Source organism: Malania oleifera, chromosome 7 (assembly GCF_029873635.1).
Source record: "Malania oleifera isolate guangnan ecotype guangnan chromosome 7, ASM2987363v1, whole genome shotgun sequence".
Classification (NCBI taxonomy): Eukaryota; Viridiplantae; Streptophyta; class Magnoliopsida; order Santalales; family Ximeniaceae; genus Malania; species Malania oleifera.
In genome coordinates, this window is record NC_080423.1 from 660979 (window position 1) to 686950 (window position 25972).

Below are 25972 nucleotides of genomic sequence, written 5' to 3' on the forward strand. Positions count from 1 at the left end.
TTTTGGTTTACCCTTCTTGAAAGACTTTCCATTGTTTCCCACTCCGCCAAACTCTTTGGACGAAGCAGTATTATCACCAACGTAGTCAGTCAAGTATTCCGCGGCAGCTTGTGTGGTGGACAAGTCTTGAACTCTTTGCCTATGAAGTTATGTTCTTGCCCACGGTTTCAACCCCTTAAGAAAATAGAATAACTTATCCTTTTCTGACATGTCCCGGATATCCAACATCAAAGCAGAAAATTGTTTCACATATTCCCTAATTGAACCAGTATGCTTGAGGTCTCTTAGCTTTTTCCTAGCATTGTACTCAACATTCTTGGGAAAGAATAGGGTCTTGAGTTCTCTCTTAAAGTCTTCCTAACTATCCATTACATAGGGTCCATTTTCAATTTCATTGTACTTAGTACACCACCACAGTTTGGAGTCACCAACCAAGTACATGGTCGCAAAATCCTCTTTTACCTATTCTGAGGCCATCCTCATAGCACGAAAGTACTGCTCCATATCAAACAAGAATTTCTCCAACTCCTTTGAATCACGAGCACCCCCATATGTCCTGGGTTCTAGTACCTTGGCCTTGCTAAACCCTGGAGCGTTAGAGTTTCCCATAGCAAGAACCATCATATTCATCTTTGCATCTAGATTAGTTATTCAAGATTGTAAAGTTTCCACAGTATGGTGAAATTCCTCTAATATTTCACCTAACAAACTTGCTTGATGCTTTTATGATTCCGTCACTTAACAACAAGTCCCCTCAGTTGGGCCATCTCATTGGCCACATTGTTGGCTGTCGTCTCAGTCTATGCTTCCAACACACTCTCTCAGCATTGGTTGGTGCCATGGTCATTTACCAAATCTTTCCCAATCCCACAATGAAGGTAACTGAACTCACGTAGCAATTCATTGAGCTCTGATACTAGGTGTCAGGGCCCGACTATTTTCACACCTTTGTGAAAGGACCGTGTGGCACTACCTAAATCACACTTTCTTAACTAGCCATCCTATCGATAACCACAATTCATCCACGAAACACTTTCATTATCATGTAATCAAATATCAGCGGAAGCAGTGAGCAATTATGAAAGCAGTGGCAAGCAAGCAGTAAACATTGAAGCAATGTAATTCATTAACAACACCTCTGTTAACATTGTGTGTTTAGCGAGGGAGGCAAGTAGCTAAACACGTTGACAATAGCTAGTGAGTTTTACAAGATTGATGAACACTCACCTTCCCCTAAAGAGCTTTATATGCAAATCTCATTCTGGCATTAGGAAACATCAAAGTGACTGAGGAGTCATACTGCCTTATTTGGCGTACAGAGAAACTACTAGTAGAAAATAAACCTATGTTAGTATTTACATGATGGAAACCCATCCCAAATGGACGAGACAAGCGGTCATAGGCAAACATAATGCCCTGAACAAGCTCGGCTTGTGACAACAATGAAAGGGTACATCAATGTAGAAAGCAAGTCTAAGTGTTTGCCTTATTCTCCCTGTTCCCAATTTCCATATGGTATGATGTCGATGAAGGAGAATGTCATGCTGCTTTTGTGGTTGTGGAATAGCTTGGATACAAAAATTGCCCTCAATGTGATGTTTCACAGCACTGCCAAAGTTGTTTGGGAAGATCTTTAGGAGAGTTTCTTTCATGATAAGAATCAAGTCTCTAGGATTGTCAAAAATTAGTGAACAAGTCACCCACATGTGGCAATAATTTTCTCTTCATATCCATAGGTCTATCAACTTGTTTAGATCCCAATAACCAAGTCTCCACTAAAGATCTAGAACATACTTCCTTTGTGACAGGGCAATTCCATACGAGATCTAGATATTTCTATCCTATGCCCAAGGAGTATTTCAACAATCCCAAATCATTAGTCTGAATAGAAAATGTTTGAAAGTTCTATACACCTAACTACCATCACCATTGATAATGATATCATCCGCATACAAAGCCAAAAAAGTCCTATTGGCAATAATATGGCAGTAAAATAAAAAGTGAGTGATGTACCACACAATTAAAAAGGACGAACTCAAGCATTAGTGCAATAAACCTACGAAACCTTGCTCTAGGAGATTGCTCGTGACCTTATAAGGATTTCTTTTGACAGCACACCAAGGCTGACCGCCCCTAAGCAACAAACCTAGGTGATTGCTCCATAAGACTTACGAAGATCGCCATATAGAAAAGCATTCTTCACATCTAAATGATGCAATGGCCAATACTGTTGGTGACAAAAGAGAGATAAAGATGAACTTATGTAAGTTTGGTGACAAAGGAGAATATGTTAGGGTGATATAAACCATGCAGCTAGGCATTGGATCATTGGGATTGACCTTCATGGTGTACACCCAAGCACAGACTTACAAGCAGGATGTGGGATGAGCTCTCAAGTATCATTTGTATGTGAAGCATGTATCTCTTCATCCATTGCAGCTCTTCAACCTGAGTGGGATGAGGTATCTAATGCAGACTTGGGAAGGGAAATAGAGGACATATGAATAAAAAAAGCTATTATGTAAGTGAAGGGAAACAAAGGATATAGTAACAGAACAGTGATATAAAAGTAACAAAAAATTATTATAGGCCATTAGAAATTGGATGTTGGGTAGAAATGTCTTTAACTTGTCAAACAAGAATAAGTGGGTCAATATCACAGGAGACATCATCATTTGACAAGGAATCCAAGGGCACAACATGAGGCTCAGGAGGAATCTCTCCTCTCCTGAGTCGTTATCTTTACTACAAATTAGATGACCCAAGCAACAAGAAGAGCTCAAGTAAGATGAAGGCCTAGGAGGATGACTAGGTAGAGACAATAGACAGGAATTTGGAGGACTAGGCAAAAGAAAGGGCGCATCAAAATTAGTAGGACTCAAGGATCAGAGTAATATTGTATAGACTCAAAGAAAGTAATAGATAAAAGAAACAATGCAAACTAGGACAAAAACATCAATAACCTTTGAGTACAAAAGTATCACAAAGATTCACTTCAGAGCATGAAACTTATCTACACCTATAGTCAACTGATGGACAAAGGAGACACTCCCAAATATATAAGGAGGCAAAACACTTGGGGAGCACGAAAGAGAACAAAATAAGGTCTTTTACTACTATTAGAAGAGAATATGCTATTTTAGTAATGCTAACCTACACATTGCAGCCGTAAAATTGGTTGGATTCTCTATCTACATGTTGTTTGAGGCAATGCATGTGTATATTAACGTGAAGTCCAAGTATCTACTGCATTCACCTCTATCTCATTCCAAAGATTATGAAGATTGGATGAAACTTGAAATAGTAGCATGGAACCACGAATTGCTATGAACATGATGTCTCACAAGACAACAAAGGTTGTAAAAGATGATCTTTGTGAAAGCTCCTCGCAAAATAAGAATGAAATGTTTTTTACCAACATAAGAACTTTCTCAAATATGACTAAAAAGGTAGATCCATTAGTAAGTATTATAGTCCTATGAATGGTATGTGGGGGGAACTTGAAGTTAAGATGATTAAAAGGCAATAAGTAGGGTTCAATCATGAGCTTCAACCCATCTGAAATTATGTTATTGCCGATGAATCCATACCATCCATAAATGAAGCTTATGCTAGAATCTAATGGATCATCAAATTTGGCTCTTAGTCTTCTCAAGCTGCTTTCCATGATAGTTCAGCCATGGTTAGAATGCCATTTAATTATGGTTGGGGAAGGGTTAGAGGACAAGGACAACATCAAGTGGCGGTTGTGGCAAAGGTAGTGTATTAGAACGAGGAGTTCGCTATGGGAATTCTCTCATTTGCACACATTATGGCATGCACAACCATATTGTTGACCGTTGTTGGGATCTTAATGGGAAATCGACTTGGGCAATAAGTCTCTTGCCAAGGATGAATTTACTTCAAAATGCCCTTGGCCACTCGATCGAGGAATCTACCATGTCCTAAAAGGAGTATAGCAATCTTGTCTACGTGGTTCAACAACTCCAAACTTTGCCTTCTACAATCTAGTGCTACCATGGCCCACTCACTTGTAGCCAGGCTTCTCGCCTCTTCATCCTCCTCTCCCTACGTTATTGATTTCAAGTGCCTCCTCCCATATAATAGGTAGCCTTAATTTATTTTCAATCTTTGGAACTCATTATTTTGCACTCTAGGTTACTCTTGTTGTTGCTTTTCCTATAAGTCTGTATTTGAAGCCTTGTGGAGGGCTACAATGGTTGAAGAGATGTGTGCATTACAAGATAATGACACTTGGAAAATGGTACCTTATGTGTGGTTTGGCTGCTATGAGGTGTATATCATGAAGATCAATGATCATAGTTTTGTGGCTAGTCTGAGGGCCCGCAATGTTGCTAAGGATATATCAAGTGCACAACTTGGATTATTCTGATACATTCTCTTTGGTCACCAAAATTATCTCGACTCATTTTTTCATCACCTTACCAACACTTGTGATGCCTCTCCATTGATGTGATGAATGCCTTCCTACATGGTGATCTTTAGGAGGAATATATGGAGCAACCACATAGGTTGGTTGCTAGGGGCGAGTCATTAGAGTTGATGTGTCGTTTTAAATCCTTATATGGTCTAAAGCAACACTTTAGAGCATGGTCTGGTAGGTTCATTGTAATTGTGCTTGAATATGGCCTTCGGTGGTGTGCAATACATCTCTTTGTTTTCTATCATGATACTATTGTTTATAGGATTTTTCTAATGGTGAATATGACATTGTGATTGTTGGTTATAACGATTAGGGTATGCAGAGTCTGAAGTAATTTCTCTTAAAAAAAGTTTCAAACTATACATTTGGATGCAATAAAATACTTGTTGGGCATAGAAGTATCCAAATTTCACATAAGGATCATCTTGTCGCAAAGGAGGTATGTTCTAGATTTGTTAGATGAGACTAAACTACTAGGATCCAAATAAGTGTTTGCATTCGAACAACAAATTATTACCATATGTGGACGATTATTGGACGTATCGTAGACTTGTTGGGAAGTTAAACTATGACCAACCATATCTTTTGCAACAAGTTCCTAGATTTTTACTAAACAAGCCTTTGGGATGTCGTCATTCATATCTTGCACTACCTCAAAGTTGTGTTGGCCTCTTCAGAATTGGGTCACACTTGTGTTTAGGGTTATACAAATGCATATTAGGTTGGGTCACACTATAAGGAGATCCACAACCGGCTATTGTATGTTTTTTGGTGGTAACCTAGTATCATGGAAGAGTGAGAAACAAACTATTAAGGCCATATCAAGTGCCAAGTCTAAATATAAAACCACAACACACTACATATGAATTGGTTTGGCTGAAGAACATATTCGAAGAACTTGGTTTTTTATAATCTTTGCCTGTGGAGTTGATATGCGATCATCAAGTTGCTATTTATATTGCCTCTAGCCAAATATTCCGTAAGCAAACAAAGTATGTCGAAGTTGACTGTCTTTTTTTCTAAGATAATGTTGTGCAAAAGCTCTTGAAACAACCCATGTGATGTCCAAAGACCAAATTGCTCATCTATTCCCTAAAGCTTTAACAAGCTAGAGGGGGAGTGTTATTGGTTATTGGTTTTTTAATTATTACGTATGTTAGTAATTGAGATTTAGTAAGGTATTATGATCATTCTTATATACTTGGCATATGTTACAAAAAGAGGGAGAAAACTATCACTATGATAAGGTCTTCCAATATATATATATATATATAGCAAAATAAAGTTCATTAGATAGAAAGAGAAGAAGGTTCACTTGAGGGGACAAGAAGTCCACCAAGTAAAAACAAAAACAAAAAAACGGAAGATCACAAAATAAAACTAAACGAAATTAACCAAAAGACCCCCTTTTTAAACCCATTCCATCATAATTTTCTGAACTCTTCAAATTTGCTAATTCCCTTTGACCCTACACCTTTAAACTTTTGCCACCATGCAAACGCACTTCATTTGCTCCTATATCACCCAGCTTTAAATCCATTTTATCCAAAAGAATTTGAGCTTCTAACTCCTTTGGAATCTCCTCCACTGGCGTAGGCAAAATTCCATCCCTACACTGCACCACATTCGCCAACCCATCATTATCTAAAATAGAAATCCCCTCCACACCTTCCAACAGGGGGTGGATGAACATAAGATAAATCCTCTATTTCATCGCAGGAGTTGAATACATACCCATATTGTTCTCGTATCTCATCCAACAACGACCCCCCACTACAATCAAAATCTCTATTATCATCACTTTCTGAATCCGAAAAATCCCCCTATTTCTTTACCTCTTTTCCTTTTCTAGTCTCATTAGAACCTCCGGCATTCTTCTCAACTTGAGGAACTTCCACAATAATTAACTCTCCTTTAGAATCTCTCCTTAATACCTTTGTCATAAACTCACAAGAATTTTCTCTCTTTATATCCAAATATCTTTTTCATTTCAGCACCCAAACAAGCCGCTTTCAACAAGCATAAACCTTATTACCTTCAAATTTATCAATATAAAAGCGCCAACATTTGATTTTTCCCACAAACGCACTTCTTTGTCACTCTTTTCCAAACCACTTTCTAAAAACTCTACAGGACTAGATGCAGATTTATCACCATTGTTTTGAACCAAATCTGGTTTTCTAAGATCCTGATCTTCCTCCAGTTCTTGATCATTTCAATTCATATTCTTAATAACTGTAGGCTGAATAATATTTCTATTAAAAGGATGTTGAATAAGAATTCCATTAATAGAGGGTATATCTTCCTCCTTCCCAATACTCGTCTTCTGAGAAGTAGGAGCAATATTTTGGGCTTGTCTATTATCCGTAGCCAACATAGCAGTGTCAGAAGCCTTAATTTTTGAACCATATGTCTGCTTGTCACCAAGAACCTTTTGTGAGATGCCCATATGAGGAGAACTTCCCTTTGGATCCAAACTGAAGCCTGTGTTTACGTTTCCTAAACACTAAGCCTTTTCAAATAATTAGCCCAATTTAGTTAAAAAAGAAATACCCCCCATTTCAATTACCTGGAATAGGTCCGAAATGAGAAGCATGCATCCCGGCCCAATTCTCTTCACTTCCTCCTCCCTGAACGCAGCCCTAACCTCCTCTCTATCAATTCTACTCTTATCACAAACCCTAGCTTCCTTCTTCCTCCTGTCAATCGAAGCCAACCGATTTGCGACTGCCTTGGGTTCATTTTGATACAACTTGTCTCCACATTGACAGCACAGTTCTTGTTTCCGAACCTTCAGACCCTGCTTTATGGAGTAGGCTTGACTACCACAGCTATCACTGTCGCGATTTTTGCCTTCCAACACCACCCAACTCTTCGATCTGTGTCATGAAGAGTTATCTGCACCAACACTCCCAGTTTTTCCACAAAAATTCTGTGCTATCTCGCAGAAAGCACGCATGAAGCTTTGCGAACCTTCAACTTTTTTCCACCCTAAGGAATAAATACTGAAACCCTCTTCCCTTCCCATCCTAACCCTAACTCCAAAAACTTTCCTACCTTCATCCATTTAATTGACATACAGAGCTTTGTGATAACAAATCGAACAGATTGAAATCCCCTTTGTGTGAGACTGAAATTAGGCATACTATCAATGAACCAAAACAAAACCTCTCTAGAGAACCTTATCCACCTCTTATGAGAGACACTGTTCTTGACTACAAGAAAGGATGTGAACCCTCTGACCTTGTCTAATCGCAGATTGAAGGATTTACCTTCGATCACGATCGATTGTTTCAGCATCAACTACTGCAGAAGCTTCCATGGCATCGAGCGCAGAAAGGGGAGAAAGGAGTTCATCAGAGAGAGAGAGAGAGAAACATTCACAATTATATTTGATGTGGATAAGGTTTTCCAATTTACACAACATTTTAACAATCATTTTACACAAGGTTCTCATGTATTACTGGGCTGCCATTATGGCTATTCATTATTTATAAATTATGATGTTTATTTGACCAATGGCATCTTGCCACCTCATTGTAAAAGAAGACTTTAATATCTCACTTGTCTATCTCACATGAAGGCATGTAAGAGCAGTGGGTGAAAAATAGGATTAAAAATTTTTGAATTTAGATGTAATTTCAGTTTTGAAAATGACGAGGACGCATGTGTATTAAAAATAAAAAAATTAGGTCATATGTGTGTGGCCTTGTGGGTCACATTGATTTCCTCTTCTATGTAAAGCTACAATATATGAATTTTTTAATCAATATAATCCTCTGTCACATTAGTATGAGGAGACATTATGTATTTTTATAACTAACAATAATAATAACTTCTTGAGGATAAATAAGTTTACGAAAGGCTAATATTTTATTAGAATGTGTTAACCAGGGTTCCATGTTTAACTAAGAAACAAAAGAATTAGAAAGTCAGTAGGTTTTAATCATGATCAATGTCTATCCTTTGGAGAGATTTTAAGTGATCTGTAGCATGAAGTTGGTCTGGTTCAACTAAATTCAAAATGGCACTCCATAAAATTTGAACAGATACAGTGAAGTTGAGCACATTCAGCTGGTAGTCTACTATCCAATTTGATTAAAAAAATATGAAGAAACTGCAACCTGAAGTAGAGCAGGTTCAAAAACGTTTAAGATTCCAGTCTGATTAAATGTGATACAAATCATGAAAATAAAAATCCATAAATTTTAGAAGGGAAAACTAAATTTTAACCAGACTTTTGCAACAAAGTAGGAGTTTGAATGCTCTGGAGTTCAATGTAGTGCAATTATTCTGTATGTTTTTCATACCTTTAACTTTCATTACTTTTTATTGTTACCAATTTTCAGTTGATAGGCTTTCTCCGTTACTGTCCTACATCAGCAGCCCAACTACTAATCCTAGTAATGAAAAACAGAGTTAGTATTGTTGGAATTGTGCTCATGTAATTTTAGATACAACAATGCAAAAAAGTGATTATAAGCATTCTAAGAGTTGTACAGTGAAAGTTTGACTTCCTGGGTTTTATTATCTCTTTGATAGCCAGTCACAATACACAGTATCTGACCCTATAATTTATTTTCATAAAGCTTTCTATTGCTTGAAGATAACTCATGCTTATAATTAAACTGCATGTGGGTGTGCCGAAATATTTCGAAAGAGGTTAATTGCCCTTGGTGGTTGAAGCCATTGAAATATGCATGTTTCATTATCTTCTTATCATGGATGATTTCTTTCACACTGCTACTGGATTTGTCTAGTCAAGGAAATGAAACTAATCCACTTGGTTTATTTTGATGACTAAAAAGTTATTTTTCTCATGCTTCCTAGAGAATATTCTGTTTAATTTAGCTATCTTGGTCTTTTGTGCCGTAATATTCCTTGAAAATTTGAAATTCAGGTATATTGTTGTTCGAGATGCTGTATGGCCGCACACCTTTTAGGGGAAAGAACAGGCAGAAGACATTTGCAAACATCTTGCATAAAGATCTCACCTTTCCAACTAGTATTCCGGTAAATTTTCCGATTTTTAATTGGTTTATCTTTCTGTTGTATCACAGGGAAAGAAAACCCTTTTCATTAAATGGATAATCTTTATTTTCCCCATAAGTTGATACCTGCTCAATTAATGAGCATTATTAATTGCTGGCAAAAAATGAAAATATTCTTGTTTGGGGATTACTATTAGATACTGTCACAATCAACTTAACTGTTGTTTACATTGAATATTACCATCTTATGTTCTTTCTCTAATGCATAACCATGGTTTTAAATTTCCATAAAATTGTTGAAATTTTCATCGAAATTTCCGATTTCTGTCACCCTCAAAATTGAAATGGCAGTCAATTTCTATTTTACATAATTTCCGTCAAAATTTCAATGAATCATCCCAAATTTATCAAAATCTCAAAACTATAGCGAAACTTGTCAAAATTTTAACTATAAAATGAAATTTCCTTGGAATTCAAATGAGAGATTTAGGAGCGAAGTGAAATTCCTCTCTTAATTTGTTTTATTTTTTATTGAAACAAAAAGATTATAATGAGGGCTACTGAAATTATATGAAAAAATAAACTTACAACAACATTTTATCTAACCATTCATGTCTAAATTATCAATATTTGTATAATAAATAATATTTAAATGATTTATGAATTTCATTTGTATTAACTGAGAATATGTTTAGTGCACATTATCTTATAAATATGTTCGATACACATATTATATCACAACTTTTCCACCTCATTTACAGAATTCCATATTAGTCCTAAAACTTAAATTATTATGTCTATTAACTATTTCAAAAGTTTTATAAAAGAATTCCATGTTTTACTATTAATTTCCATTATTTTTTCAAATCGTAGTCGAAATTTCCATCAAAATTTCTGTACTTTTGGAGCTTTGAAGTTTGAGTCAAAATCAAAATTTAAGACCTTGTGCATAGCTCATTTACATGTTCACAATAGCAAGACTACAGTCAAGTCAAAGGTGTGGGAAAAATTATGAATTGAAAAAAAAATTGAAATCAGAACATTTGCAACTGAGATGCTTGACTTTCTTTTAAATCTTTGACTGCTTAGAGGTGAAATCATTTATTAGAAGAATAAGGAAGTTCCAAGTGATGGGTACACCTAAATTTGAATTTCAAGAGTTATCATTTCTATATCTTAAATCCCATTGTAAAAATCTGGTATAACCACCTTACAATCCTGGGCAATGGCATCCAAAAGGTATGGAGACAGTTTTCCATCATTTTCAAGGATTTACATTGTTATCATCAGCTTATGCATCTAATTGTGCTCCTAGAATAAGAAATTACATCATGATTTATTGTTCTGCCTTGCTAAAGGCTTTATTTGCACTGGAGAAATCCTTCAAGATATATTGTATACATGGTCCATGAAATTATCAAAATTATTATTGAAATGTTCGCTTTCCATCCCTTGAAATTAAAATGGCACTTGATTTCCGTCTTGCATAATTTCTGTTGAAATTTCAACGAATCATCTTAAATCTATCAAAATCTCGAAATTTTAGCGGAACTTGCTGAATTTTTAACTATCCTTAGAATTCAAATGTGAGATTTAGCTTAATTTATCTTTTCCTTTTCATTGAAACAAAAAATTATTACAAGGGCTTTTAAATTACAAGAAAGACTAAAATTTCAACAACATTTTATTTAACCATTAATGTCTAAATTACCTTTATATGTATAAAAAATAATATTTAATTGATTTATGAATTTCATTAATATTAACCTAATATGTTTAATACACATATTATATTATAACTATAGCACCTCACGTACAACTTAGATGTATTTAATTTACAATATATTAGTCCTAAAACTTACATTATTACATCTATTAAGTGTTTCTGAAGTTTCGTAAAAGAATTCCATGTTTTACTACCAATTTCCGTTGTTTTTTTCCAAATTGAAATCAAAATTGACATCGAAATTGAAATCAAAATTTCCGTGCTTTTGGAACTTCGAAATTTTAGTCGAAATTGAAAATTATGACCTTGATTGTGTATCATGAAATACATGTTTCCAATGGCAATTATTTAAGTGTCATGCATTTTATGCTATCATTTATTTTGTATCTTTGCTTGAATATTGCAGGTAACTCTTGCTGCCAGGCAATTGATTCATGCATTGTTGAATAGGGACCCTACATGTCGTTTGGGATCAAGTAGTGGTGCTAATGAAATCAAACAACACCCTTTTTTCCGTGGAATTAACTGGCCTCTAATCCGCTGCATGGTAGGACCATACAAAACAGCTCTTCTTTTCGCATGTATATACCCCCTTTATATTTCATTTTTATGTACAAACATGCACATGAAATATTCCTTCCAGCCATGAGTTTTAGAACTCAAGGGTATGTCATTTAAATGTCTTTGAGTGATGGCCGATGGGACTCAGACATAATGTCTGGAATGCTCTTGCATGCATCTCTATTTATCTGCCTGCATCACAGAATTAAACATCTGTCTATATGCCAATATCTTCCACTGTTACCTCAATATAGACGAGTATTATTTTCAACCATAGCCAATATCATAAGGACATTGGGATTGAGAAAACTTTTCCGAGACCCATTAGCATTTTTCTATTTTCTTTTTTAATTTTCTTGATATTTCTGAGTGCTTTCTTCTTATTTATAATCAAATTCTGTGCTCTCTTGTATTGTTGAATTCAAAATGGTGCTGCAGTCTTCAACTTCTTGTGTCGTATTCATAGCCCCTTAGAGTATCTGGGGTTCAAGTAAACTCTACTTTGGATTCAAAAGTAGTGTGCTAGTTTGACTCCTCTCAACTCCATTGAGGACAGTTTTATGGTGCTGATAGGATAAAATGGTGTGGCATCCTGGTTCTATGTTCAGATATTGAAATATGGCCGAGGGCTTTGCTGATTGCATCATTTTCTTTATTGGGATAAACAAAGAATTATTTTAAGAGAAGAAAAGAAATAATATGAAGGAGAGTAAAATCTCCTCCACTACAACAACAACAACAAGCCTCAAGTCCCACTAGGTGGGTCGGCTACATGAATCCTTCTCTATCAATTCACCCATCCAGAGCATTTTCCTTTATTAGATTAAGGATTATTAAATCATTTCTTACTACTTTATTCCATGTAATTTTAGGTCTACCATTACCCCTTTTCATGCCAAAAATCATAACTAACTCACTTATTCTCATAGGTGCTCTACTAGGCCTTGTTTCAAATTATCAAACCATCCAAGTTGCCCTTCCCTTATCTTGTTTTCAATTGGTGCTATGCCTAAATTATTCTGTATATGTTCATTTCTTAATTTATCTTTTAATGTTAAACCACTCATCCGCCTTAACATGTGCATCTCAGCAACTTTCATTTTTTGTACATGTTGTTTCTTAGTTGTCCAGCATTCTAAACCATAAAACATAGATGGCCTTATAGCCATCTTATAAAACTTTCCTTTTAATTTTAAGGGTATTCTAGAATCACACAACACTCCTAACGCACTCCATTTTACCCAACTTGTCTTAATTCTATGTACTACATCTTCTTCAATTTTCCCTTCACCTTGCATAATAGATCCAAGATATCTAAATCTATCAGTGTTATTAATATCTTGATTACCCAGTTTAATCTTCTTTCTTTTGCTACTCCTTAACTTACTAAAATTACATGTCATATATTCTGTCTTATTCCTACTTAGCCTAAATCCTTTAGACTCTAATGTGACTCTCTAAAATTCTAGTTTAGACTCCACTCCAGTCCTACTATCATCAATTAACATGATATCATCTGCAAACGACATACACCTAGGGATCTCATTATGGATATTCCTAGTAATTTCATTAATTACTAAAGTAAAAAGATAAGGACTCAAAGTAGAGCCTTGATGTGCACCTATTGTGATTGGAAATTCTCTAGAATCTCCTCCTACAATCCTAACACTAGTCATTCCTCTATCGTACATATCCTTAATGACCTCTGTATATCTACTGCAAACTCCCTTCTTTCCTAATACCCACCAAAGCACTTCCCTAGGTACTTTATCATAAGGTTTCTCTAGATCAATGAAAACCGTATGCAAATCCTTCTTCTTTTCCTTAAACTTTTCCATTAAACTTCTTAAAAGATAAATAGCTCTATTGTTGATCTCCCAAGCATAAAACCAAATTGATTTTCTGAAATTTTCATTTCTAATCTTATTCTAATCTTCATTTATAATCTTATTTTATGTTCAATTACCCTTTCCCATAATTTTATCGTGTGACTCATAATCTTAATTCCACAATAGTTATTATAGTTTTGAATATCGCCTTTATTTTTATACAAAGTTACTAACATACTTCTCCATTCTTTTGGCATTTTCTTGGTTTTTATAATATTATTGAATAGATTAGTTAACCAAATAATTCCTTTTATACCCTAAACATTTCCAAACTTCAATTGGTATTTTATCCAGTCCTCTAGATTTCCCATTTTTCATATTTTTTAATGTCATCTTAACTTCAAGGAATCTAATATTGCGAATAAATCTCTTATTTTTAATCTTATCTTCATTTATCACTTCCAAGTTCAATTTTTTATTTTGGTTTTCATTAAATAACTTATCAAAGTATCTTTGCCACCTATCTTTTAAGTATTCATCTCTAATGAAGACATTATCATTCTTGTCCGTTATACATTTTACATCACCTAAATCTTTGCATTTTCTTTCTCTAGCTCTAGCAAGTCTATAAATGTCTTTTTCTCCTTTTTTTGTATCTAGTTTAATATATAAAGTGCCATAAGCTCTATATTTAGCTTCATTAATATTGCATTTTTTCTCGCTTCTTTATATTGTTCAAGATTTTCTATTTTTCTACAATTTTGCCATATTTTAAATCAATTTCTTTTTGTCTTAACGGTTTTTTACACATATTCATCCCACCACCAACTTTCTTTACTACCCAAGTATCTTCCTTTGGACTCACCTAAAATTTCTTTTGTTATCCTTACGATAAAATTTGTCATTTTATTTAAAATAGTATTTGCATTAATCTTATCCCCTACTGTCAATCACACTCTTTGTTCATTTTATCTTTGAATTTTACTATATTATCTCCCTTCAAGTTCCACCATCTAGTCCTCTTGTGTTAATTTATGCTACTTCTTCTCTTCTATTTTTTTATATGCATATCTAATACTAAGATTCTATGTTGTGTAGCCAAACTTTCACTTGGAATAACTTTACAAGCCTTACAAGATAGACAATCCCCGTTCTTAGTTAAAAAGAAATTTGTTCTTCTCTTTTTATAAAGCAAGTATTTAATATAACTAAATTGTAAGACATGGCCAAGTCTAAGATTATATCACCGGCCTCATTTTTATCTCCATATCCATGACCGCCATGTATCCTCTCATGTCCTATATTATTCTTGCCAATGTGACTGCTCAAATCAACTCCTATGAATGGCTTTTCAGTCATTGGTATCCCTTGTAAAATACTATCCATATCTTCCCAAAATTATCTCTTCAGATTTTTTGTTAAGCCGATTAGGGGAGCATACATACTAATGACATACACTATCTCCAGGCCTAAAATATCCTAATTTTAATTATCCTATCCCCTATTCTTTTAACATCTACATTATTTTTTAGGTCTCTATCCAAAATAATACCCACCCCGTTTTATGTTTCTCTCTACCAGTGTACCAAAGTTTTAAGTCTTGAGTTTTCAATTTCTCTAGCTTTCTCTCCTACCCATTTCATCTCTTGAAGGCAGATTAAGTTGATTTTCCTTCTAAATATTATTTCTACTATTTTCATACTTTTTCCCATAAGAGTCCCTATATTTCAAGTTGCCAATCTTATCTTAGTTTCTTGTGCTAACTTATTAACCCTCTCCCTTTTATACCGACTCGGTCTATTCCCTTGATTTAGGTGAATTTAGTAAGAATTCATAATAATAAGATCTGACCAAGTTTCACGTTGACTATCAACTACCTAACACGACCTTGCTCCTTTATCCGGGCTTGGAACCGGTTGTGCGTACAAAGAATTTGTGTTACACAGGCGAAGTACACATTTGAGTTTTTTTTTTCTTTTAAAGCAAACTTATTCACATATACAATTTTCTAAGTCATTCCCTACAACTAGTAAAAACCACACACAAACACAATGCAGTAAAGAAATACAATTTTGGGTGTGAATCCAAGCTAGACTAAAAACCATGCAGTAGTACTTTTTGCAAAAATTTGTTATATTCCAAGACTTTCAAATGGAAACACACACACACAAAAAAACACGCGCACGCACACACACACAAATGCATATATTAAGCCTGCAAAGCCTAAACACAAAAATCACCACAACTAACCAACTATTGAAAAAAAAAATTAATATTAGTAATTAAAAAAGAAATAACAAGAGAGAAGAATATCGCATTGGTGGCTGAAACTAAAAAGGTAAAGACAAAACTGCCTGAAAATACCCTTTGACGTTGGGAAATTGATGGTGGTAACGAGAATCAATTGAAGAATAATTAAGCAATGAAGAATTGCATGAATTGTTCAATCTAAAATCAAGCAATGCCCCAATATAACCTCCACAAGAACCCAATTTAAAAATCTAGATTTCAAGAAAAAGAGTCGTTGGGCATGACATAAGAAACCTTTAAGAGTCAATTTCAAATAAAGTTGGATGCCCCAATATAACTGTGATGACAACCGGTTGTGAAATACTGCAATAAGTACCCCTTAACAATGGAAATTTAACGCCGAGAGTGAAAACAAAAATTCATGCCAAAATTAAATTGATGGATATGTAAATAAATGAGGGATTTCAAGAATTATTCAAATCAAATTCAAGATTCAGCAAAGGAGTTGAGCAGTCACCACTATAAATGCTTGCTAGTAGAGTTGATGGTGATGCTCGTTGAAACAAGTCAGTTAAGAGGGAGAGAGTCCCCTAAAATCTTGCTCGCTCCTACGCTTACGGTTCAAGAAATTTCAAAATTTTCACAAGAATTTGAAGCTGTCAAGCTCCTCCAGATCTTGGTTCTGATAGAAGTAAAATCTCCTCCACTAGGGAGAAAAAATCACATGTAAAAGAAACAAAAGCAAAAAAGACAAGAACTAATGAAGTGCCGCTCTCCAATCCTCATACAAGTACAAGAAACTCTTCTGGAGAAACTATTAGCAGAACAACAAAGAGATGCCAAAAACACACTGCTACTACATCTGGTCAGCACGAGTTACAAAACCCTTGAAGATTCTTGCATTACACCTCAAGCAAATACATAAAATCACTTCAAATGCAGCACTTCTCCACCAAACATTCCTCTGATTCACCAAATCCTTGAAAAATGTAACACATAGTTCACAATAACAAAGAGCAAACCTGATACTCCCCAGTGACACCAAATAAGCTGTTCCATGTCCCACGAAAAAAGGACAATGTAAGAACGCACAACAGTCTCCCCATTCTGATCACAAAGCATACACACGTCTTACTATTACTTCCCATTGAAAAACAATAGGAATCAAGGGCATTCAACAAGAAGATACGATCATTAGTCTCCATGAAGCCAAAAACTCAATACTCCCCAAGCCAAGGAAGAACTTAATACAGTAGAATAATCACAAACAAATGACAATAGAGACAAGGACAGACACCATATCCCATCTTGTACCTCAATTGAAGGAGAAGGATATGAGAAATCTAGAAACAAATTTCCAAGTACTAGTGGGGGATGGTTGTAGAATTAGGTTTTGGGGGGGACTTGTAAACAAGGGATGCTCCTCTTTGTGATGCATTTCCAAGGTTGTATAATCTTTCCACTCTTATTGTGAATTTTTTTGGTCGGGATGACCCCAATATTTTTTGATATATTCCATATCTTTTCATAATCCCATCACAGGGAGGTGTATGAATTTACACTATGTTTGCTTCATGGAATCAGGGCTGGACTGAATTTCAACAATTTCCCATTCCATTATTTGGTTTACATAAAATGAAGGTGCATCATATTCCTGCCAGAATGTTAATTCCTCCATTCAACGGAATGGTGATACCACCTCTTACCAAAATTTCCATTCCTAAGTTGTTTTTTTTGACAGAAAATTATAAACCTCACTAAATAATAAACTATTAAATTCGAAATTAAAAAATATTGGAATACAAGCTGTCTGTCTCTCAATGATAGTAATGATAAACAACAACAATAATAATAATGACAATGTTAGTTTATCACTTCACCTAAAAGTTAAGTTGTTAGGTTATGGACCAACAATGCATATCAAGCTTCAAGAGATAATTATGCTAATAATAATAAACAACTAATTATTATTATTATGATCAAGAATAATAATAATTATTATTGTTATCAATAATAATAATAATAATTAATAAACAACAACAACAACAATAATGATAACAACAATAGCTACTTAGGTTAAAAAGAAGAAAAGAAAGGGAAGAGCTAGGTTAATATGAGGAAAGATAATAAAGTGATTGCCATTGGGAGAGTTGGCCCTCTTATATAAAATGCTTATTATATTTCCAAAAATACCCTTATGAATAAAATGTTATAAGCCTCCCTACTATTATTAATTAATAGTTAACCTCTTTATTGACCAAAACATTTCTACTTAAACATCCTAACACTCCCCCCACAAGCTAGAGCACATATGTTTCGCATACCCAATCATGGCCTAACTCCGATGATTTGTTGTCCTTTTGGCCTATTGGGCCTTGCCATTTTGTCCTATAACAGGCACCTCACAAAGCTTAGACCTAATCCACCTTATATGGCCAAGATCTCCCTAGCACATGCTCAATGTGGGATCATGATAGGCTCCCTATCAAATTGTCTAATATGCCATCAATGTAGGCCCCACCTATATGTCAGACCCATGTATTTACCCCTGGGGTGGCTTTGGTACCAATGTGATCATCTTAGCCCAAATCCAATCTCAGCTCAACTCCATTAAGGTATTGTTCGGCCCATATGGCTCTCACAATTTTGTCCATGAAGGGTGTCTTGCAAGATTAAGACAAACTCCATCCTTAATGACCAAGATCTCATTAGTACCTGTCCAATGTGGGATCATGACTTGCTACAAATGTATGGAAAGAATCCAATTCCAAGATATATATTGAAGACCTCGGCTAGTTGCTCTTCCAAGGAGATAGCAAAATCACATAACTTATCAAACCAAGTACGGGGATATACTGCTTTAAGCCTTCAACCCAAAAATAGCCTTCGAATTCTACATACTTTCTAGATGTACTCCTTCTGAGCAACAAAGGTGGTTGCTCCATATAGACCTCCTCCAAGTCACCATACAGAAACACATTCTTCACTTCAAGTTGGTGGAGCATCCAACGTAAATATTTGTTCCAACAGAGATCGAAAAGAAAAAAACACTCCAGCTGAGTGTAATCAAACAACTAGGTGAACATTTCAAAGTAGTTAACATCATTAGTTTGAGTGTAGCCTGTAGCCACAAGTCCAAGATTGAGCCTCTCAATTATGCCAGCATATTGTTATATATACCCACATACATCCAACCACCTCTTTACCAAAGAGGCAAACTGATTGATTAGCTTCCATTTCATCTCACATGGTTTTTAACTAATAAGGATAACTCAAGGCTTCCTTATGAACAAAAGATAAGGTAAAAGTAAAGGAAGGATATATAGGAGGAAAATTAGCAAGAGCACTCTTGTGTGCAACTGTTTTAGGCTTTGGAAGATCAATTGGAGGATCAAGATTAGAGGCCAGAGTACACAAACATGTTGTGGATCTTTAAAAGAAACAAATGATGGTTAGTAGGTGGAGCTAATAGCAGTACCATCTCCATTGTTTTCTGTTGACATTGATAGACCTGTAAAGGTTTGGAAGAAAATAATCACTAGGAAGACCATAGGTAGAAGTCACGGAGGAGAGAGGATCATCCACAACAATGGGAAGTGGAGAGATTCGGAAGTCAATAATACATCAAGAGCAATTTCGGATCCATTAGAAGAACAATATGGTTTGTTTTCATAAAAAGATGACATCTGCACTGGTAGTGTTCTTGTTAGTGGCAAAAGCATGGAATTTGTACCCTTTTGAGCATGGAAGTATCATGAAAAGAAGAAAGTTTTGTAGCTTGTCCAGATAGTTTATGCAACTCATAAAATAAATCTGAACAAATGCAACACACCCAAAGTGTGCATGGAGGAACATGCAATAATGGTAAGTTGGGAAATAAAATTGATAAGGTATAATGCAATCTAAAACAATGAAAAGGGTGCAGTTAAAAAAGAGACAAGCAAGCAGGACAGCATTAGCCCAAAAAGATTTAAGACCTGCATTGTATCGTGATTGCATTGACAGAGTTGTACTGGATCATCCATTGACAGTAACTGGATATGGAGTGTTTGTGGGTGACAACTTGGTGTCTTGGGAGATTAAGAAGCAAACTTTGGTTGCATGGCCAAGTGTCACAGGCCGACTATTTTCACACCTTTGTGAAAGGATCGTGCAGCGCTAGCTAAAGCACTCTTGCTTAACTAGCCAACTTATTGTTTACATACATTCATCCATGAAACACTTTCATTAGCATTCAATCAAATGGCAACGGAAACAGTAAGCAATCATGAAAGCAGTGGCAAGCAAGCAGTAAACATTGAAGCAATGCAATTCATTAACAACACCTCTGCTGACATTGTGTGTTTAGCGAGGGAGCAAGTAGGCTAAACACGTTAACAATAGCTAATGAGTTTTACAAGACTGATGAACACTCACCCTCTTCTAAAGAGGTTTTTGTGTAAATATCATCCTGGCACTAGGAAACATCAAAGTGACTGAGGAGTCTGTTGGGAATAAACAACAAATTCCCGATACCTGTGAGAAACAAAATAGAGAAAATAACGCCAAAGAAAAAATCAATCACACGCACAAGACAATATTTACGTGGTTCGGCAATTTTGCCTACGTCCACGGAGTTGCAGGGATTTCAATATTATCAGGAAGAAAACACAGAGAGTGCGGCGATACAATGCTCTCCCTCTCGCTCGCTCGCAGGTACAACTACACAAACCCTAATCACCCGAAAGCAATCCTTTTATATGTTGCGCCTAGGGTTCCGTTTCTTACGGCCCAAGCCTTCACTCCATGGACTAAGCCTTAGGATAGAAATCTCTAATTAAATAGGGATCGGGTCGGCATCCAAATTAAAACACAACTAGGCTCCACAAAAGCCCAACAGAGTCATACTGCCTTATTTGGCATACAAAGAAACTACTAGCAGAAAATAACCCTACACTAGTATTTACATGATGGAAACCCAACCCCAACACACAAGACAAGCGGTCTCAGGCAAGCATAATGCCCTAAACAAGCTTAGCTCGTTACACCAAGCGCCGAGTCTGAGAATAGATCCATTGCCCATACTGCCTATGAATTGTTGGAAGAGCTTGGGTTTCAGCATTTACAACCGATGGAGTTGATGTGTGATAATCAAACTAAATAAGTAATATTCATTTTGCTTCAAATCAAGGTTTTCACGATAGGATGAAAACATTGTATTTGATTATCTTTTTGTTTAAAAATGCCTTTGCAAAAGCTCATTACAAGTTTACAACCACTCGTCTGAACCCTGATATAGGGGTTTGGCATAGTCCTAGATCTCCTTACAGTCTTACACACGTCAAGTCGCATACAAGTCCATGCAATCTGGGGTTTCCATTGAATTCCACATCAGTGTGACAATCAATTCATCTTGTGAATCCATACCTCCTATTGCTTGTCGTCATTAGATTTAGACTTAAAGAGAGGGTTCAAATGCCTCACACGTGCTAGTGTATGGCAATAGAGCCCTGGCCTGCAATTGGCACATGATGGCATCAGAGGAAGCTGCTGATGACAAGCATTCAGTGCATGTGGGGTCAGGACTGTTGTGAATTTATGCTGTTGGTTTCACAGAAAGCTGAAGGGATCTTTTCATCCTAATCTGTAAGCACAGTCAGGCAAGCTTCTAGAGAATTTCTGAAGAAGTGGTCTGGTTCTGCCATGATGTGAATAGTCCCAAGATAATAGACGAGCATAGGCTGGGTTTAGAGTTTGGCTTTGAGAACCTAACTAATGATGGGTCGCCCTCTCTTCAGAATATAGCCCACATACATCAAACTGAGAATCATAACCTCACTGTCACAGTAATAATGCACAGAACTGTTGGCTTGTTCATTTAATAGATCATGAACCAATAACATAGGCAGGTTTTTAGATTATTATTGAGAGTCCAGATATAATGACCCTGGATGTTAGACCTGTGGCAGTTGACATGTTTATTAGAAATAATAAAGTTACTTGGAATAATAAATTCAACTTTTGAATTCTTACTTCCAATCATGTCTGCAAACTTAAATTCAACGCTAGGGGATTGTTGACTTTCAGCAATTACCATCTTCTCAAGCAGTTTCTTGAACTGATCAAAGCTTGGGTTTGGACACTAGCTCACTCATTTCCTTGGGCTTTTCCTCTCTTTCCTTGATTTCATCAACAATCTCTTTTCTTTGAAGCCCTGTTTGTAATTTCTGTCATCTCCTCAGACTATCCTGGGCTTCTCTTTATCAGTAGTACAGATAAAATCTTTGGGGACGAATGCTAATTGTTGATTACATTAGATTTCAATTATATCTATTAAATATTGCTCATAAGGAATGATATTCAATATGATGTACACATCAAGAATATAATAATATAAGCATGTTTTTTAACTGCAGAAACTGTTCTTTCTAAATAAATTAGTGGCAAGAAAAACTTAATGCATTTAATATTTAACTGTTTGACCAACTCTTGACACTATAATATTAACTGCATTACAAGTTGGTTTTTCTTGCCACTTATTTATTTTGAAAGAATTATTTCCTATTATAATTATCAAAACAGGCTTATATCGGGAAACTTACTAATATGTTTTAAAGAAATTCAAAACAAAGAAACTTACGTTGTGATAAACTTATAATAAATTCCAAAGAGAGGATGCCACATTGATGATCCATGTACCAATGGTTTTGTAGTTATTAGGTGTTTATATGTGCGAGTGTTTAAAGGCATTTGAGGCATCTATATTATAAGATAGTAATAACTTTTAAATAATAAACAAAAGTGAATCATGTGCATTGCATTGATATACAAAAATGAGTCATGCGATTGTATTTGTTTCTTTTTCCCCTGTTTCTTTTTAAAACCTCGGCGTCACAGTCAACATTGACATTTTCCTTGTCTGCATGCAGAGCGCACCCGCATTAGATGCACCTCTCCAATTAATTGGAAGAGATCCCAAGGCCAAAGATGTACAATGGGAAGATGAGGATGGTCGGCCCATGGAAATCTTCTAGGTGATTGAATGGCAAGTAATATGGCGAAGTAGATGTAAATAGTCTAGCTTTTTGCTCATTCTAAGTGCCTTCTTCCCTCTTAAGATGTTTGTAGTGGGACAGGGCCCCTGCAAGGCAGAAAACTGCAAATGTGTAGTCCTAATTTTTCAGTTCAATCCGTCTTGGTTGGAGTAACTTTTTCTGAACCTGACAATCACCTCCTATATTTTTGACAACTGTTAAAAAAGCTCCTGAGATTATAATTTTATTGTTCACTTACTTTTTTCCCCCTGCATGTCATTTTAGGGGATTTCTGATAGTTGTCAAACACTCAACGAGTAGAGTGTTGTGTTTAGAAAAATCAAGCAGTGTCTGATGCTTATTTTTACTATGCAAATTACAGATGCTGAGTGGCACCGAACAAGAGTGTCGACATAATTGTTATTGGTTACGTTTCATTGTCATGTATTTGACATGTATATTTATAAATTGCCACGTTCTTCTATTTATGCAACACTTTTAGCATTGTATGGGAGTCCCATGACCTAAACCCCAAGTGCACCAGTCACAGCCCTAAAATGCACAATCCTTTAGGAGTTGTGAGCAACGGTATTGACTCTGAAGCTAACCCACCATCCATTAGAAGATTCTGAAACACCGTTGCATGTTCAAGAACACAAAAACCCTTTTGATTAGATACAGGGTCTTTTAAGGGAGGCAAGACTAGATTGCTTTTCATATATATATATATATATAATTTGATTGAATTAATTAACTTTTTTAGGTTAAAAAATGAAGTTTTTGTACTAAAATTTATAGTAGTAATAGTAAAAATTAAATGGTAAAAGACACTAACCTACCTGAGGTTTGACAAAAAGATAATGTTCTTCTGAGGCAAAAAATTAAGAGACCTTTTTCTAAGGTTCCAAGAATTTCAAGGACTTTCCTAAGGTTTGTTAAAAAGACACATCTCCCTTTGTGTTTTGTAAAAAGGTAAGTTCTTTTAGATGAGGATTTTGACATTTTTAGAACTTCAGGAAACGTTTGTCTTTTTGCAAACTCCAAGAGAGGTGAGCGTTTTTTGTCTAAAATAAAAATATATAATTTTGATACTAAATATTCTCAACTGTACAGCACTAATTTTAATGCGTCTGAGTTCCTATTTTTTCTGTTTTTCCTATTTCTAGAGGTACCTTATTTTTACTGAACATCTAAAATTAGGAAAATAATAACAGTAAAATTCATTGTATCCCCTAACAAGAAATTAATGTAGGTAAATATAAATGTTTGCATATTATTAATATTCAGATAAACAAGATCATGGAAAGTGAAGTTACATAAGTGTGAGGAGAGAAAAATAAAATAAAATACTTATTAAAAATTACTTTTATTTTCATCTGCCTTATTATAATTTATAGCAACGTAGGTATTGTACATTTTTAAAAAAAATGATTTAAGTATTAATGATTGGGTAAAAATAGAAATTGTAGCAAATTGAATTTTTGAGATCTGGAAAAAATTTGGATTTTATTATTTAACAAAAAAGAAGAAAGAGAGAATATTTAGTACTAAGATATTTTAGTAATATTTTTAACTTAGTAAAAGATAATTTGTATACCAAGGAACACCACACGAATTTATGAGGCTCTATTGTGTTGCTTAATTTCAATAAGCATATAAATGGACCTAAAAAAGTATATAATACTAATGAAACATTTGAAAATTACAATGATACTTTAAAAAAAGGATGGAGGTCAGAAAGGCAACTACCCCCTCGGCCCCTTAGATTCTGCACCACTCTCTTCAATCAATTTCATTCATGAAGACATCAATTCCACCCAAGAAAATGTTTCAACAAATCATGAAAAAATCAATTCCACCCATGAAGACATTTTAGCAAATCCCTCACTAATTAAAGAAAAATTCAAACTGTTGTTGCACACTTATTGAAGATCTGATTCCAATTTTCAAGGAGCCTCAAGAAACCAAATTTTTGAAATTCAAAATATCACAATTGTATCATTCATCCCCAATAAATACTACCCATTTTATAGCCTAAGTGTTCACGTTGCCACATTTTGAAATAAAATTATTTTTTTTTTCTTCCAAATTCATTGTATTTCTAATTTCCTTTATGGTATCAGAGCGTGTGTGAACACTAGGCAAAAAAAAATTTTACAGTTCTTGCGACGTTCGACCTTCTTGCTTATCTTCCGCTCTATTTCTTTTGTATCCTTTTTGTTTTTTTTTCTTTTTTTTTTTTTTTCTTTTTTTTTTTTTTTTTTTCATGGCTACATTATCCCTCAATGTTGGCAATTTCATCACCCTTAAACTCACCCCAAACAATTATCCATTGTGGCATGAGCAAGCATTGTCTTTAGCTGAGAGTCAAAAATTAGTTAGGCATCTCACAAATGAAGAGTCTGCACCAACAAAATACAACATACCTAAATCCAAGCATTCCCATGAATGCAAGGGACCCACTCCCCAATTGTCAAATGTTTTTATAGCATGGTGAAAGTTCAATCGTCTCCTTCGAGGGTGGATCATTGGGACACTGTCTAAGAAGACTCTTGGACTTGTTGTTGGCCTCAACACAACCCATGCGGTGTGAGAGGCACTAAAAAATGCATATGCTCAAGACTCACAAGAACGTGAGTTTACTTTACGCCAACAAGTTATATATCGTCGGAAAGAAGATCACATAACAATCATAGACCACATCCGCAATTTCAAAGGTCTTTGTGACAATTTAGCAACAATTGGGAAGCATGTTCAGACCAAGAAAAGGTATTTGCCTTCTCATTAGTTTTGGTCCACAATATAAAGTCTTCACAACAATTATGTTAATGCCTCTGACACCATCCTACTATGAGTTGGTTTCTCAACTCCAAAATTTTGATCAAAGGCGAAATTGGTTTTCTAACCACACCAATGTTTTACCCAGATCCCTTACCCATCAAGTGGCATTTTATGGACAACCACAACGACGTCCCTAATCAAGCCCTTCAGGCTATCGTGAACCATCACAAAAATTCAAATCAACCAAATGTGGAATTCAGGCACAACAAAATAGGGACTCGAGGCAAGCCCACACAAAATATACCCTTCAGTCAAATACACAGTGGTATCCTCCACCACTAGGTGAACGCTACATGACACCTATCGAGAGGGACAAA

At 35.3% G+C, this 25972-nt stretch overlaps 1 protein-coding gene across 3 annotated transcripts in view; it reads left to right on the plus strand.

Moving 5' to 3' along the window:
- LOC131160379 (phototropin-2) overlaps nt 1-23307 on the plus strand; it is a 192871-nt gene extending 169564 nt beyond the window's left edge. For all 3 annotated transcript variants that reach the window (XM_058116010.1, XM_058116011.1, XM_058116012.1), the window contains 3 exons: nt 9345-9457; nt 11568-11708; nt 22710-23307. In XM_058116010.1, the coding sequence (XP_057971993.1) occupies nt 9345-9457; nt 11568-11708; nt 22710-22814 (359 nt within the window). In that variant the 3' untranslated portion in view covers nt 22815-23307. The remainder of the gene's footprint in view (nt 1-9344; nt 9458-11567; nt 11709-22709) is intronic.
- The last annotated feature ends 2665 nt before the right edge of the window (nt 23308-25972 follow it).